The sequence below is a fragment of the Phyllostomus discolor genome, chromosome 2 (assembly GCF_004126475.2).
Source record: "Phyllostomus discolor isolate MPI-MPIP mPhyDis1 chromosome 2, mPhyDis1.pri.v3, whole genome shotgun sequence".
NCBI classification, from domain to species: Eukaryota; Metazoa; Chordata; class Mammalia; order Chiroptera; family Phyllostomidae; genus Phyllostomus; species Phyllostomus discolor.
Genome location: NC_040904.2, coordinates 91,971,930 through 91,984,703, shown reverse-complemented (window position 1 = coordinate 91,984,703; position 12,774 = coordinate 91,971,930). Strand labels below are relative to the sequence as shown.

Sequence of the window (12,774 nt, the reverse complement as noted above, 5' to 3'; positions counted from 1 at the left end):
AATTTCCTCAGAAAACTAAAAATGGAACTGCCTTTTGACCCAGCAATTCCATTACTGGGATTATACCCTAAGAGCCCAGAAACACTAATCCAAAAGAACCTATGCACCCCAGTGTTCATAGCGACACAATTTACAATAGCCAAGTGCTGGAAGCAAGTGCACAGCATTTACTGTGTCCATCAGTAAATGAATGGATCAAAAAACTATGGTACATTTACACAATGGAATTCTACACAGTAGAGAGAAAGAAGGAGCTCCTACCCTTTGTGACAGCATGTATGGAACTGGAGAGCATTATGCTAAGTGAAATAAGCCAGGCAGTGAGGGACAAATACCATATGATCTTACCTTTAACTGGAACATAACCAACAAAAGAAAAAAGCAAACAAAATATAACCAGAGACATTGAAATTAAGAACAATCTGACAATAAACAGAGGGGATGGAGGAGGGGACAGTGGGGAGAAGGGTTTTCAAGAACTAGTGTAAAAGACATATGGACAAAATCAAGGGGCAGGGTGGAAGCAAGGGAGGGAGGCAAGTTTGGCTGGGGTGGCGGGAGTGGTGGAGAGAAAATGCAGACAATTGTAATTGAACAACAATAAAGTAATAAAAAATGAAATAAAATTTAAAAAAAAGAAATGTTCATGATTAGTAGCTAACACTTTCATAGCTCAGCTTCTCCATCTAGTGGCCTGAGTATAGCAAGTCTGAAAGTTAGGGAGCAATCCCCAACCTATTCTTAAATTAAAATGGTGTGATTTCCAACCTTTACCCCTAGGGCTTGACTAGCTGGACCCAAAAAGACCTTTGCTCAACATTGGAACTAATTAAGCCACCCATGAGACAGTATATGGTCTGTGTACTCCAGCTGCCCCATCCAGGTCATGTAAGAGTCAACAACAGCCCTTCTCAATCACTAAGCTTCTCTGTTGGTTTTGTCTTTCCTCTACAATGTTGAGATGGTCTGGTTCCCTGCTGCTGACCTCTAGGTGGTGCAAAAGGTACAGAGGCCATTGAGGAAATTCCCCAAAGCAACCAACTACAGGCTAGAGAGCAGCTACCAGGGTAAGGGTGATGTCTGATAGGTCTCATATGGTACAAGTGGTACCACAGTCTCACTAGAACTCTTTCTTCTGAGCCCCTTCCTGATGCTGCTCCTGACTGTTGCAGGTATGACCTCTGTATTACCTCAGGACAAGCAATTAAGCATTTTGCACTATCTCTTATTTTATTTCAAGGACCTCCATGAGGGCAAGCTTATGTCTGCTTTGCTCACCACTGAAACCACATTGCCCTGAACATAGTAGGTGCTCAACACTGACTTGTTGAAGGGAGAGCAAATGAGTGACCAAACTGGAACCAATTATTAAATATAAAGATAATATAAAAATTCATGGTTCTTGTCTTCAAGTTCATTTATTTTTAACCTCATTTTTCTATTGAGATAAGATTCATATACAGTAAAAATGCACCTTTTTTGGCACACAGCTCTATGAATTATGAGAAATGCATACAGTCATGTAGCCATCACCACAAGATATCAAAGAACAACAAAACAAATTCCTTCCTGCTTTTGAAAGTTCACCCCTTTCTCACCCTTCATCCTGGCCACTATTGATATGTTTTCTGTCCCTACAGTTTTGCCTTGTCCTGGTCTAAATATCACAAAAGGTAGACTTGAAGTCTGGTTTTTTGTACTTATCATCACTCAGTGTAATTTAAGATCCCACTGTGTTGTTGCACACACCAGTAGTCCAGTCCTTTTCACTTCTGGGCAGCAGTCTACTTGTATAGATGCAACCCCTTAGCTGTTCATCACTTTTTGTGGGACAATTATAAGTAAAACAGTTATATATTGTTTGCCTACAGGTTTCCTGAGGGTCTTCATTTTTTATTTCACTCGGATAAACATCTAGGAGTGGGTAAATTGCATCGTAAGGCTATGACAAACTGCCACGCTGCTTTCCCATCAGCAGTGAATGAAACTTCTAGGTGTTCTGTACCCCTTGCCAACACTTGGTATTATCAGATTTTGTTTTCAATGTTAGCCATTTTAATAGATGTGTAAAGTTTTGATTTACATTTCCTAGTGACTTTTCCAGTGTTTATTTGCTGTCTGTATATAGGTATTTTTTTATCCTCACCCAAGCTCATGATTATTGATCTTAGAGATGGTAAAGGAAAGGAGAGAGAGACATCGATTGGTTGCTTTTCATATGTGTCCTGACTGGGAATCAAACCTACAACCTAGGCATGGGTTCTGACTGGGAACCGAACCCACGACTTTTCTCACTCTACAGGATGCCACTCCAGTCAAGTGAGCCACACCATTTGGGGGCCATTGTATATTTTTCTTTGGTAAAGTGTCTGTCAAATATTTTGCTTATTTTGTTATTGGGTGTCTGTTTTCTTCTTAGTGAATTTTGAGAGTTCTTTGTATGTTCTGAATAAAAATCTTGTTATCAGGTATAAGTTTTGCTAATATTTTCTACTGTTCTGTGGCTTGACTTTTAATTTGTTTAAAACTTCTCTTGTTTTAAAACCAAATTCCCCCCTCTCACTTTTCAAATGCTTTAAAGTGGTTTAATAAATGTAGGTGTCTGAGGGGGAAAACTTCATGGTCTATCTATAATTGCAGATGGGGTTTTCCCAGGGGCTCAAATCTTTCACTGACCAGTGACTCTGGTGAAGACCAATAGCCTGGTTCTTTCAGGCTCTGACATTTTAGGAAGTTGTGCATGTGCGTACCTCTGACTCTCTTCTCCCCAGGCTCCTCCTCCCCTCTGTGGAGAGATACGCTTCTTCTTTTAGCTCTCTCTGCACCGGTGGCCAGAACAGTGCAGCTCCATCTCCGAGTCGGAGCTGCCCAGACAAAGCACAAGGCCTGCAGAGGGGAAGGCACCTAGAGGACTGAGAGGATGGGGAACTCTCTGCTGAGGGAAAACAGGTGAGTCCAGGCTCCCTAAGAGGGACGAGAGGAGATGGGTCAGGGCAACATAGTCAGAAAAAGAAAAAGAGATCTGCTCTTAGGAAGAAAAGGAATTGAGTAAGAAACTGAAGAGAATGAAGGGCCTTCTACTGTGCCAGACACCAAATTCAATTCCTTCCAAGTGTGGCCTTCTCCCAAGACCACAGTGAGTAACTGGTGGAGAACAGCTAAAAGGGGAGGACTTTGTCAATGGAGGTTTAGGCCACAGACCACCACCTGGGAAATGGAACAACTTTCTGAGGCCCAGAAGGGATGCTCTCCTGAGCTCTTAATGACCCACAAGGAGCTCAGAGACACCACCGCTCTTTTAATCATTGTTTAAGTTCAAAATAAATCACAAACTTCCTGCCATTATGAGGTCATATCTGGTGCACACTTTCGGCAACAGGTAAGCAGAGGTCATTGAAATTGGTAGAGAAATTGGCTTAAATTTTCTGGACCTCAGTTTCCTCATTTCAAATGGAAATAATAATATAATACGTACTTTGGAGGGTTATAGTATGTGTGATGCTAGTACATAGTGCCTGACACATAGTCAGGTTCAATAATTAGAAGATAATTTTTTTCTGGGTCCATCATGTTCAGTAAAATCAAAGCAGCCATTGTATCACCAGATTACAGATTATCAGATTACAAATTCCTGTTTTTGTGTCTAGATATGAGATCCTCAATTATAGATATTGTTTCCTATTCATCTTTGAATCCCTGTTGCCAGGCATTGTTTCGGACATATCATAGTTGCCCAGTGAGTCTTGGATGAATGATTGGAAATGTAGAGAAATACTGTTGAGAAGAAAAATAAAACAAAATACAGATATGACATGATTGAGAAGTCATGATTGATGTCACATCTGTAATTTTGTATTTTAGAACTGTGATGTGGGGGTAAAGGTTTATGACATGAATACTGTTGTAAAAAATTAGAAAATATGTAAAGTATAAACAAAAAAATAAACTGGCAAATAACAGTTATAACTGCTGATAATGTTAGATGTGTTATCTTTGTCAATATCTATATTTTCTAGCCATTTGTATTCCTTCATCTGAGAGAGTCAATAATGTCTTTAGCCCATTTTCATTTTAGATTTTGGCCAACTTTGCTTTACTGAGAGTAAATTTTATTTGTATTTTGAAGGAATTAAACATTGCTCATAAATATTACAAAAAATATTTTCCAGTCTGTGTTTCTTGTGCCATCCAAACTTTTTAATGTTTTTTATTATATTTTAAACACATTTGAATTAAATCTAGAATGCCTTTTGGTTTCTACCAATTTATGCTTAAAATTCTTTCCCCACCCCAATATAAGACAAATCCACACTATGATTTTTGTGGCCGTATTGTTTTACATTTAACCTCATACATTCAATATATGGTATCAGATATACCTCGTAAATATTTTTTCCCAAAATATTAGTTAATTAGTTGGCCCAGCATCTTCATTTCGATGTTGATTCAAAATGTCTCCTTTAATATAGTCAAAAGTCTTATACTTACTTGGATCTGATTTTCAACTTCACTCCTACTACCCAATTATCATGCAATCAGCACACCCGCACCATGTCTCTCCAGATCACATTTGTTACAAAAGCCAGGAAAATGTCCCCACCCCCTCACTCCAGTTGGGCAGAATGGCACCTGTTCCTTCATGAGAGGATTTCAGAGCCTTAGAGAAAAACATCCGCCAGAAGCAAACCCACTCTTTCCACTTACTGGTTGGAGGTCCTCAGACACATTGTCTAATTTTTTTGTCCACAATATGGACAAAATATGGTCATATTTTTCAACAGTTGCCTCACTGGTAAAATAATAACAACAGCATCTACATCATGAATTTATTCTAGGATTAAATGTAATATAACAAAATGTATATGTTATATACATTATATATATATATTTCATTATACATAATAAGTATCTGTAGTATAAAGAGCGTATATGTAGTGTGTGTGTGTATGTATATGTATGAATAAAGAGTATAGTAAGCAGTGCAAGAGACAGGACCCTGGAATTGCTAGGCCATAGCCTGATGTGTCATAGATTCATGTGGCCTCCTTCACAGGTTATCTGAACACACTCTAAACCAAAACATCCTAATTGAAATGCAAGAATATATATATTATGCAGAAAAGTTGAGTGGGGAAACAACCAATTTAAAAATAGTTTTAGCTCATATTTAAGTTTATTTGACCTCCCTGAAGTAAGCAGTATAAGTAACTTCATTTTATAGACTAAGAAACTGTGGCTCAAGAAGTCCAGAGATAATGATCCGGTAACTCAAAATCAGCTGTCTCCTTTCATCTTACCCCTATCTCTCTTCAACGAACCTTCTTTCTTAGCACTGGTGTAAGCGGATGGTTTTCTTCTGATGTCCCTTTAGCCACAGAAATAGGAGATATAAACAAGTGGCTTAAAGAATCCTGATGGTACATTGACTCTAGAGACTGTCAGAGTACCCTGGTGCCCACAGCCAAGGTCATGTGTAGCAGCCTCACCTCCATGCCTTAAGTGGCTTAAAGAATCCTGAGTATAGACTGAAGAGGAGGAAGTTGGGAGTGGAGGCAGACTCGCCTCCACTCCCAACTTTCTGGGAAAGGTCACAGGGGATGTTATTCAAGGGTGGTGTTTTCCAAACACTTTTATATGGAGTTACTGGAACATATAGTGCTTTTTAAAAGGATTTCACATTCAAACATGTAGGATTTGACTATGCCTCATATTCAGAAAGATGCCCAGGAGGATACTTTAGACTTCAGCCTAGAAGTGACTGCAAAGAGATCCTGAGCCTTTTTGCCATAAAGAATATAACAACACCTGTTTGTTTGGTCATACCCTGGGGCCAGGGAGGCAGATTTGGTAACCTTCTGAGCCAGTTAGAGTTGCTCTTTTCTAAGCTACTTATTCATTTATCAAATATTTACTAAAAGTATATTTGTTACCTGCCAGACACTGTGCCATATGTTGGTGACATACACCATGATGAGCAGGTAAATATGGTCCCCAACCTTGTGAAGCTCACAATCCGGTGTGGGATAAACAGAAGTGAGCAGGCAATCATGATATGGTGTGTATAGGAGAAATTCCGAGTGCAGTGGAATCCTGTGTAAATATTGCCTAACCCAGACCTGAAAGAAATTTCTGCAATGTCCACACACTATACCTTGTTTTCCTAGAGGTCACTCGTGCGTCCTTCAACACAAGGAGCCAAGGAAATCACTGGAAGTGAACATGAGAGACCCTTTTCCTTTTCAGAGAATATAGCAGATAGTTTCTTCCCTGACAGTGTCATCTTCATATTCCCAAAGGGCCAGTTAATGTCCAGGAAAGACAAAGGCATTCTAGCAAGATAGATGTGTCCAAGATAGATGTGACCTAGAATGAATACTCTCTTGGAGAAAAAGAAAAAGGAAAGATTTTTCACAGAAATGGCAAAGGGAAGAGAGTCACCCCAACAAAGCTGCAGACGTTAACTATATGATTTATCATCTCTCAGGTATTTTAGGTGCTGGGACCGCCACATCACAGAAGGGTGTTTCTGCCTTCCATGGTGAGTCAAGAATGAAACATGAGCAATGTTTTCTGGAGTTATTTCCTTAAGTGTGGCTTCAGTGTGTCATTTGCTGAAAGTTACCTGTTAACTACCCGCTGTCTGTGGCCACAGCGGAAGCCTGTCACTAGCCCTGATAATCATCTGAGAGTCAGTCAGGGAAGCGATGCTTTACGCTTGCTGAGAAACAGGAACAATAGTCTCATGGGTGGTACGTGCTCCTCAAATAGGAAAGCCACAGCGGCAAGGATGACCCTGGCTACCAATGCAGAGAAAGACCCCTTAGTCACACTGCAAATCCCAGAGGCTCCATGTACAGAAGTACACATTTCTGTCCCTTGCACAGGGAGTTTATAACCAGGGTAATTATCCATCCTGGGAAACCTTTGAGAGTGAGGGTGCTAAAATAGTTAAGGATCACTAAGTGATTGGTATCGACATTAACTAGACTACCCTAGCAAACAAGGACATATGGTCATTCTCCTGAGAGCAGATATCGTCCTTGGCTACTGAGATGACAATGGGCTTCTATTACATTTATATAGTGTTTTTTTCAGAGAGTCATCTATACAGTGTGGTTACCTCTGTGCTCATATTGGACATATCTGTTTGTGTGTTTGCTTGTTTGTTTGGAGATCATACATTGGGGTTAGGGCTGGCGTTGGAAATAACCATGGCTTCTTAACTCACATGATATGAAAGAAATCAATATTTTGTCATAAAATGTCTCCAAAAAATATTACCTATAACATCACCATAATTCCCCATCTGTAAAGCAATTTCATATCAGCCTTAGAAAAGGGAGAAGAGAAAGAGAAACACAAAAAAGTAATTCTACTTGGTCTCCTTCATTTTTCCTCTTTTCTACCCTCTTATTTACCTATGCTGAAGAAGACATTATAAAGGTCTATAACTTTAACAAATAAAAAAGTTAAAAAATAAGTTTTACAAGGAGTATAATTTCTGTTGAGAGTTTCTGAATAATGAAATAGCCAATCCTCTTTTCTTTTACAGGAAAAAATTACATATTTTTAAAGCCAGACAAGATTTCCCAAAGGAAAGTAAGTTATTGCTTTCACATCACTTTCACTTTTGATAGAGTTACATTTCCAAACCGCCCCTTCTCTATGTTTTCAAAGTCCCTTGGGCATATTTCTATGAAACTTACACATTTTGCTGCAACTTGTCCAATTGCATGTCTTTGTTTCTCCACTAGACTGTGAGCTCATTGAAGGGGGGATTGGCTTATTGCTGTCCATATTCTTCAGTTAGTCCCTGAGGTTTGGGGACTGAAGGAGTGAACTAGGAACAGTAAATGCTGCAAAAGGTGGAGGCCGGGGGGCCCTCAGAAGGAGCTGCATGGAGGCCAGCTTAGGCACAGAGAACACAAAGGAGGGGCAGGGCCTGGTCATCAAGTTTCGGAATGGGGCTTTTGTCTTGAGAATTGCAGAAAGTACTGGAAGACTTTGCATTAAAGACATCACCCAGGTTGCTCTGCAGAGAACATATTATGATAGGGACTGGCCAAAGCAGATGCTGGAAGATCACATAGGAACTGATGCAACCGTGTCTGGAGACACAACAGGGCTGAAGTTAAGGAGAAAGAAGAATTTGAGAAGGAGAGGGTAGTGAATGAAATCACGCATAAGGAAGAGACTAAAAAAGTTTAGGCCTGAGGAGAGGTCACTACATTTCTAAAGAAGAAAAACAAAGTTTGCCTTTTCCTTCCTGGATTTAAAGAGGAGAGCCTAGTTCATTTACTGTGAGTCTCAGAAACTAATCCTGTCAGGTGTGTGAATGAATAATAGAGGACTGCCACCCCTAGCTGGTTCACAGGGGAACTGTGGTTCCTAGGAAAATCCAATCTGCATCAGAGCAAAACATTGTAAAAATAAGACCTCTTCTGTGGGAACTCACAGGCCCTTGCCCTGTAGCAACGGTCAGGGCAGTCCTAGATGGCTGTGGGACTCCGTGGAGATACGAGCATCTGGGTGTCAGTGCTGAGGGAGTATAAATCCAAATGCAGATGATCACGGCACACCCACCTCTTGTATAGGGTGGGTTTCATTTGAAAGTGTGGATTTCACATGCTTATCGAGCTGATGTGTTTGCAAGGATCTATCAAGTGTGTCTGTTTCCCTCTTTGTTGAATGACCAGAGCCAGTTGCCTTTAAGTAAACCAGCTTTTGAAAACTTGGGCTGCCAGCAGGTTCAAGGGTCGGAATGCTCAGAGTGTCCTTCTCTGTTGTGCTTTCCTGGAGCTCCTGCCCCCACACTCTCACCCTCCCCTGACACCTACAGTAAAAACTACAACCCTCCCCTATATCATGGGTCTCTCTTAGGCTCTTGTATGCCTCCTGTGCTAGCCTGTGAGCCCCTTAAATGCAGGGTGTTTCTGTCTTTGTCTCCTCAATGCCTGGCCCATGCAATGAATTTTGTGTAAGGAAGGAGAGAAGGGAGGGAGTGAAAGGGAAGTGTGTTTCTTAACCGAACACCCACTGAATGGGTCTCCCTCCACTCTGTCTCTCAGCCTGCGTAGAGCTCTGGCTGTGTCCTGTTTAGATGGCCCTGTCATTCCCCGAGGATGTGTCTTAGGTTGGACGGTCTGGTAAGGGCTATCCCAGCTGTTCCGTAGCTCTCTGGTTTCTCATATCCATGCCCCTCCTGAAGTCTCTTTATGACCTGAAATTCACTTCATGTTTTCTTTCTTCAGGTGAAGGAACATCATCTGCTACCAACCAGGTATTATGAACAACTCTCAGCCTTTTTCTAAGTTGACAGTAAAAATGTAGACACCCCAGATGGTAGAAGTTGGCCTGCAAGACCCCTTTGACCTTAACAAGACAGAAAGACTTTAGATGCTCATGTTTGTAAGCCCAGAGGTGGATGCAGGCCCGGTGGCAGGCACAGCAGCCACCTCTGTTGCCCTGTTCATTGAATGAAACAAATATTTATTGAGCACTCAGTTTGTGCCAGGCAGTGTGCTGAGCACCCTACATGCATCATCTCACAGAACTGTCAACACAGCCCTTCAGGACTGGTACTATTATTTATGCCATTTTACAGGTGAGAAAACAAGAGATTAAGTGAAATTCCCCAAAGCTAAATAGCTTTCGAGATAGCAGGGGCCTGATTCAGAGCCAAGCCTCCTTCCCAAATCTGTGCTTTTTCCTGTGTACTTGCTGCTTTGCTTTTAATCTTCTGAAAGTTTCATTGAATGAGACCTCCTCTTGCATTATTTCCGTTTATATTAATGCAAACATCTCTAGAATGGGTGGTTAAATATCACAAGCCAATCAATTATATTTAGGTGTCATCAGAGCATTCTTTTTTATAAGAATGGGCTGCTCTCAGGGCCCTGAGACTGGGAATTACACAAAGTGGTCAGGGGTTACTCTGGAGCATGGGGTAGAGAGAATCCTGGGTAGGCTGAATACTCTAGGCAGCATGAGCACTCTGGCTGCCTGGGGTAGGTACTGGGGTAGGGGCAGCCATTTGGGGGGAAAAATCCAAGAGATGGAGGGGACGTGCTTCATGGAAGACAGACTTTGCCCAGGGTCGAGCCTATGTTGAGACTGAAGTATAAAGAGAGTGACAAGAGGCCACGTCTTGATGATGGCACTCTTTTGACCAGCAGGACAATGCCGACCAGAGCTCTGCAGAGGAGCTGTGCTATGCCCTCATCGATCACAGAGTCCTCAGGAGAAGGCCGTCGGGGAACTCTGCTGAGGGGTACTATGAAAACGTCTTTCCCCAGGCTGAGAGGCCCAGAGAGTCGTGGAGAGGAACCGAGACTGACTACTCACTTCTCCATGTGCCTTCCACCCCTAGGCATCCTCCTGCCCCAGAAAATGAATATGAATTTCTACCCACTAGAACCTCCTCTCACACACTGGAATAGCCACACCCACTTACACCACTTCTGAAGCTCAGTTTTCCCATTTATAATGAAGCAGTTGGACCAAAATTTGTTTCAGCCCAGCAAATAAACCTGGGGATAGAAGGGCTCTGCTTCTCTCTCCCACCCCACCCCCACCCCTACATATACAGAGCAGCCCCTTCTATAGGTGTCTCTGTAGAACATGGTTTATAAACCACAGGGCCTCCTAGATCCTACTCAGTATTCAACATCCAAAAATCAATCAACTACCCTGAACAGTCTTTGAGAAGGGAGTGACCATATTTGGTTCTAAGTGGCTTCGGAAATGGGCTGCTGTACTCAGAGGCAGAGGGGGTGGTCCCTGGTCTCCCAGAGCTACTCGTATCACAAAGGGTCCAGCTCCTCTGTCCAGGTTCTTCACATAAAATGTCCTCAGGCTTGTCCCCTGAAGTCACAAGGAATCTGTACCCAAGGAGGAGTCTACTCATTCCACATGTGTTTATAGGCCCAACTGCTCACTCACAGCTTTCTAGGTGGACACCTGCATGTTCCTCTTATACCATGCCTCTAAGTGGTGTCCTTTGCATGGTGTCCTTTGACTTTCTGGCCCTGGTGGCTTGGTTGGTTACATGGGTTGAATCGGTAAGTCCCAGGCCAAAATTTTATATAATTTTTATGTAATTGTAGTCCATATATATTTTTTAACTTTGTATTTAAATCTTAATAAAAAATCATAGCATTAAAGAATGACAGTGTAGAAAGATGTTTGGAGATCCTCTAATCCCAGTATTTTTTTTTTGGCTCATTGGTCCAGTGTAACATTGTAAGTTAGTGGCAGAACTTTATATGGAGCCTGAGTTCCTGGTTTCCAATTTAGCACTCTTTCAATGTACTACATAAAAGAGCCTCTACTCCACAGAATATGTGCATGGTAAATAATACATCATATACAAAATAGGAATAAAATATCCACACAAAGAAAATAACACATACACACAATCCTTCTCTAATGGGCACTTCTTCACATGCTCTGATCATTTTCCCTCATCTGTTCTGCAATGTTCCTACAATTATATCTATCCCCTAAAATAGTGGTCATCAAACTGTGGCCCCTGGGAGAAATATGGCCAACTGCTTGTTTTGTAAATAAAATGTCATTGGAATAATATAGCCATAGTCATATGCCTATGTAATGTCTGGGAATAGTACAGATTTAAGTAGTTGTGATGCACACTGTAGGTTCTATGAAAAAAAGCCAAAAATATTTATTTTTGGCCCTTTTCAAAAAACATTTTGGAGAACTTTGTCCTAAATAATCAGAATTAAGATAAACTAAACAGAAATGTGTTGGGGTATTAATTTGACTTCTAAGAGCTGGTACCAATAAAATGCTACGGAAATATTAAACCACAAATTAGATGAATAAGTCAATAACAATAAACAAACTAGACTATTTTTATATTCACACCTGTTTTTTAACTTCCTGTTTCAACCCCTGGCTGCTGTCTTAATTTTAAGGATTTTAAAATAGTAAGAGATTTGTTAAGACAAACAATAGATGTATGTTTAATTACTGTTTTGTTCCCCAAACTACTTTGGTCTGTTTAACCTAAGTTAAATAATCTTGTTATTTAAAATGTTCTACAGGGACAATAGGGGAGAGGATTGAATGGGGGTGGGGAGCGTCCAAGGTGGGGGAGAATGATGCGGGGAAAATGGAAACAACTGTCATTGAACAACAATAAAAAGTTAAAATAAATAAATAAATCAAAATGCCCCTCAAAAGAAATAAAATAAAAATTCTAAGTGCCCATTGGGCATAAATCCAGTGGCTTGAGGTTGGATGTCTCAACACAGGTTTTCTGAGACTTCAGCCAGTTGATGGTCTTCAGCCAAAAAGCCGAACAAATCTTAGTGTCTTATCCTCTACTAACTTTCTCTTTTCAGCACAATTCTTTTACACTGAACTCTAACTTTGACCTTTGGCCAAGATTCACTCAAATTCAAAATGAGGCAGGGGTGGAGGTAGAGAATACTGTATGAAATGTCAGTATGGCTTAGGGGACAGAATGTGAACTCTGGGGTGAGACAATCAGTTATTCGAATCCTGGTTCTCTCTTTTCCTCCCTCCATGAGCCTTGAGCATGTAATTTGGAGGCTCGGCTTCTTCACCCATGAACAGGAGAATTCCATCTAATGTATGTAAATCATTCATCACAGACCCTGAATAAATGACATCAAAGAGCAAAATGAAACAAAAAACTTTATGATGTATATAAAACACCATGTGTTTTTGTGCCTGGTGATCCAGGTCACCCAGCAGTCTTCCAGCAAGGCAGAAACACAAAATTCTGGG

At 41.0% G+C, this 12,774-nt stretch overlaps 1 protein-coding gene across 1 annotated transcript; it reads left to right on the top strand.

Moving 5' to 3' along the window:
- Positions 1–2,773: 2,773 nt before the first annotated feature.
- Positions 2,774–11,586, top strand: GCSAM (germinal center associated signaling and motility). Its single transcript, XM_036018084.1, has 5 exons — positions 2,774–2,949; positions 6,485–6,538; positions 7,553–7,599; positions 9,252–9,280; positions 10,173–11,586. The coding sequence occupies exons 1-5, from the start codon at positions 2,921–2,923 to the stop codon at positions 10,437–10,439; spliced, it is 426 nt and encodes a 141-aa protein (XP_035873977.1). The 5' UTR covers positions 2,774–2,920; the 3' UTR covers positions 10,440–11,586.
- Positions 11,587–12,774: the final 1,188 nt, after the last annotated feature.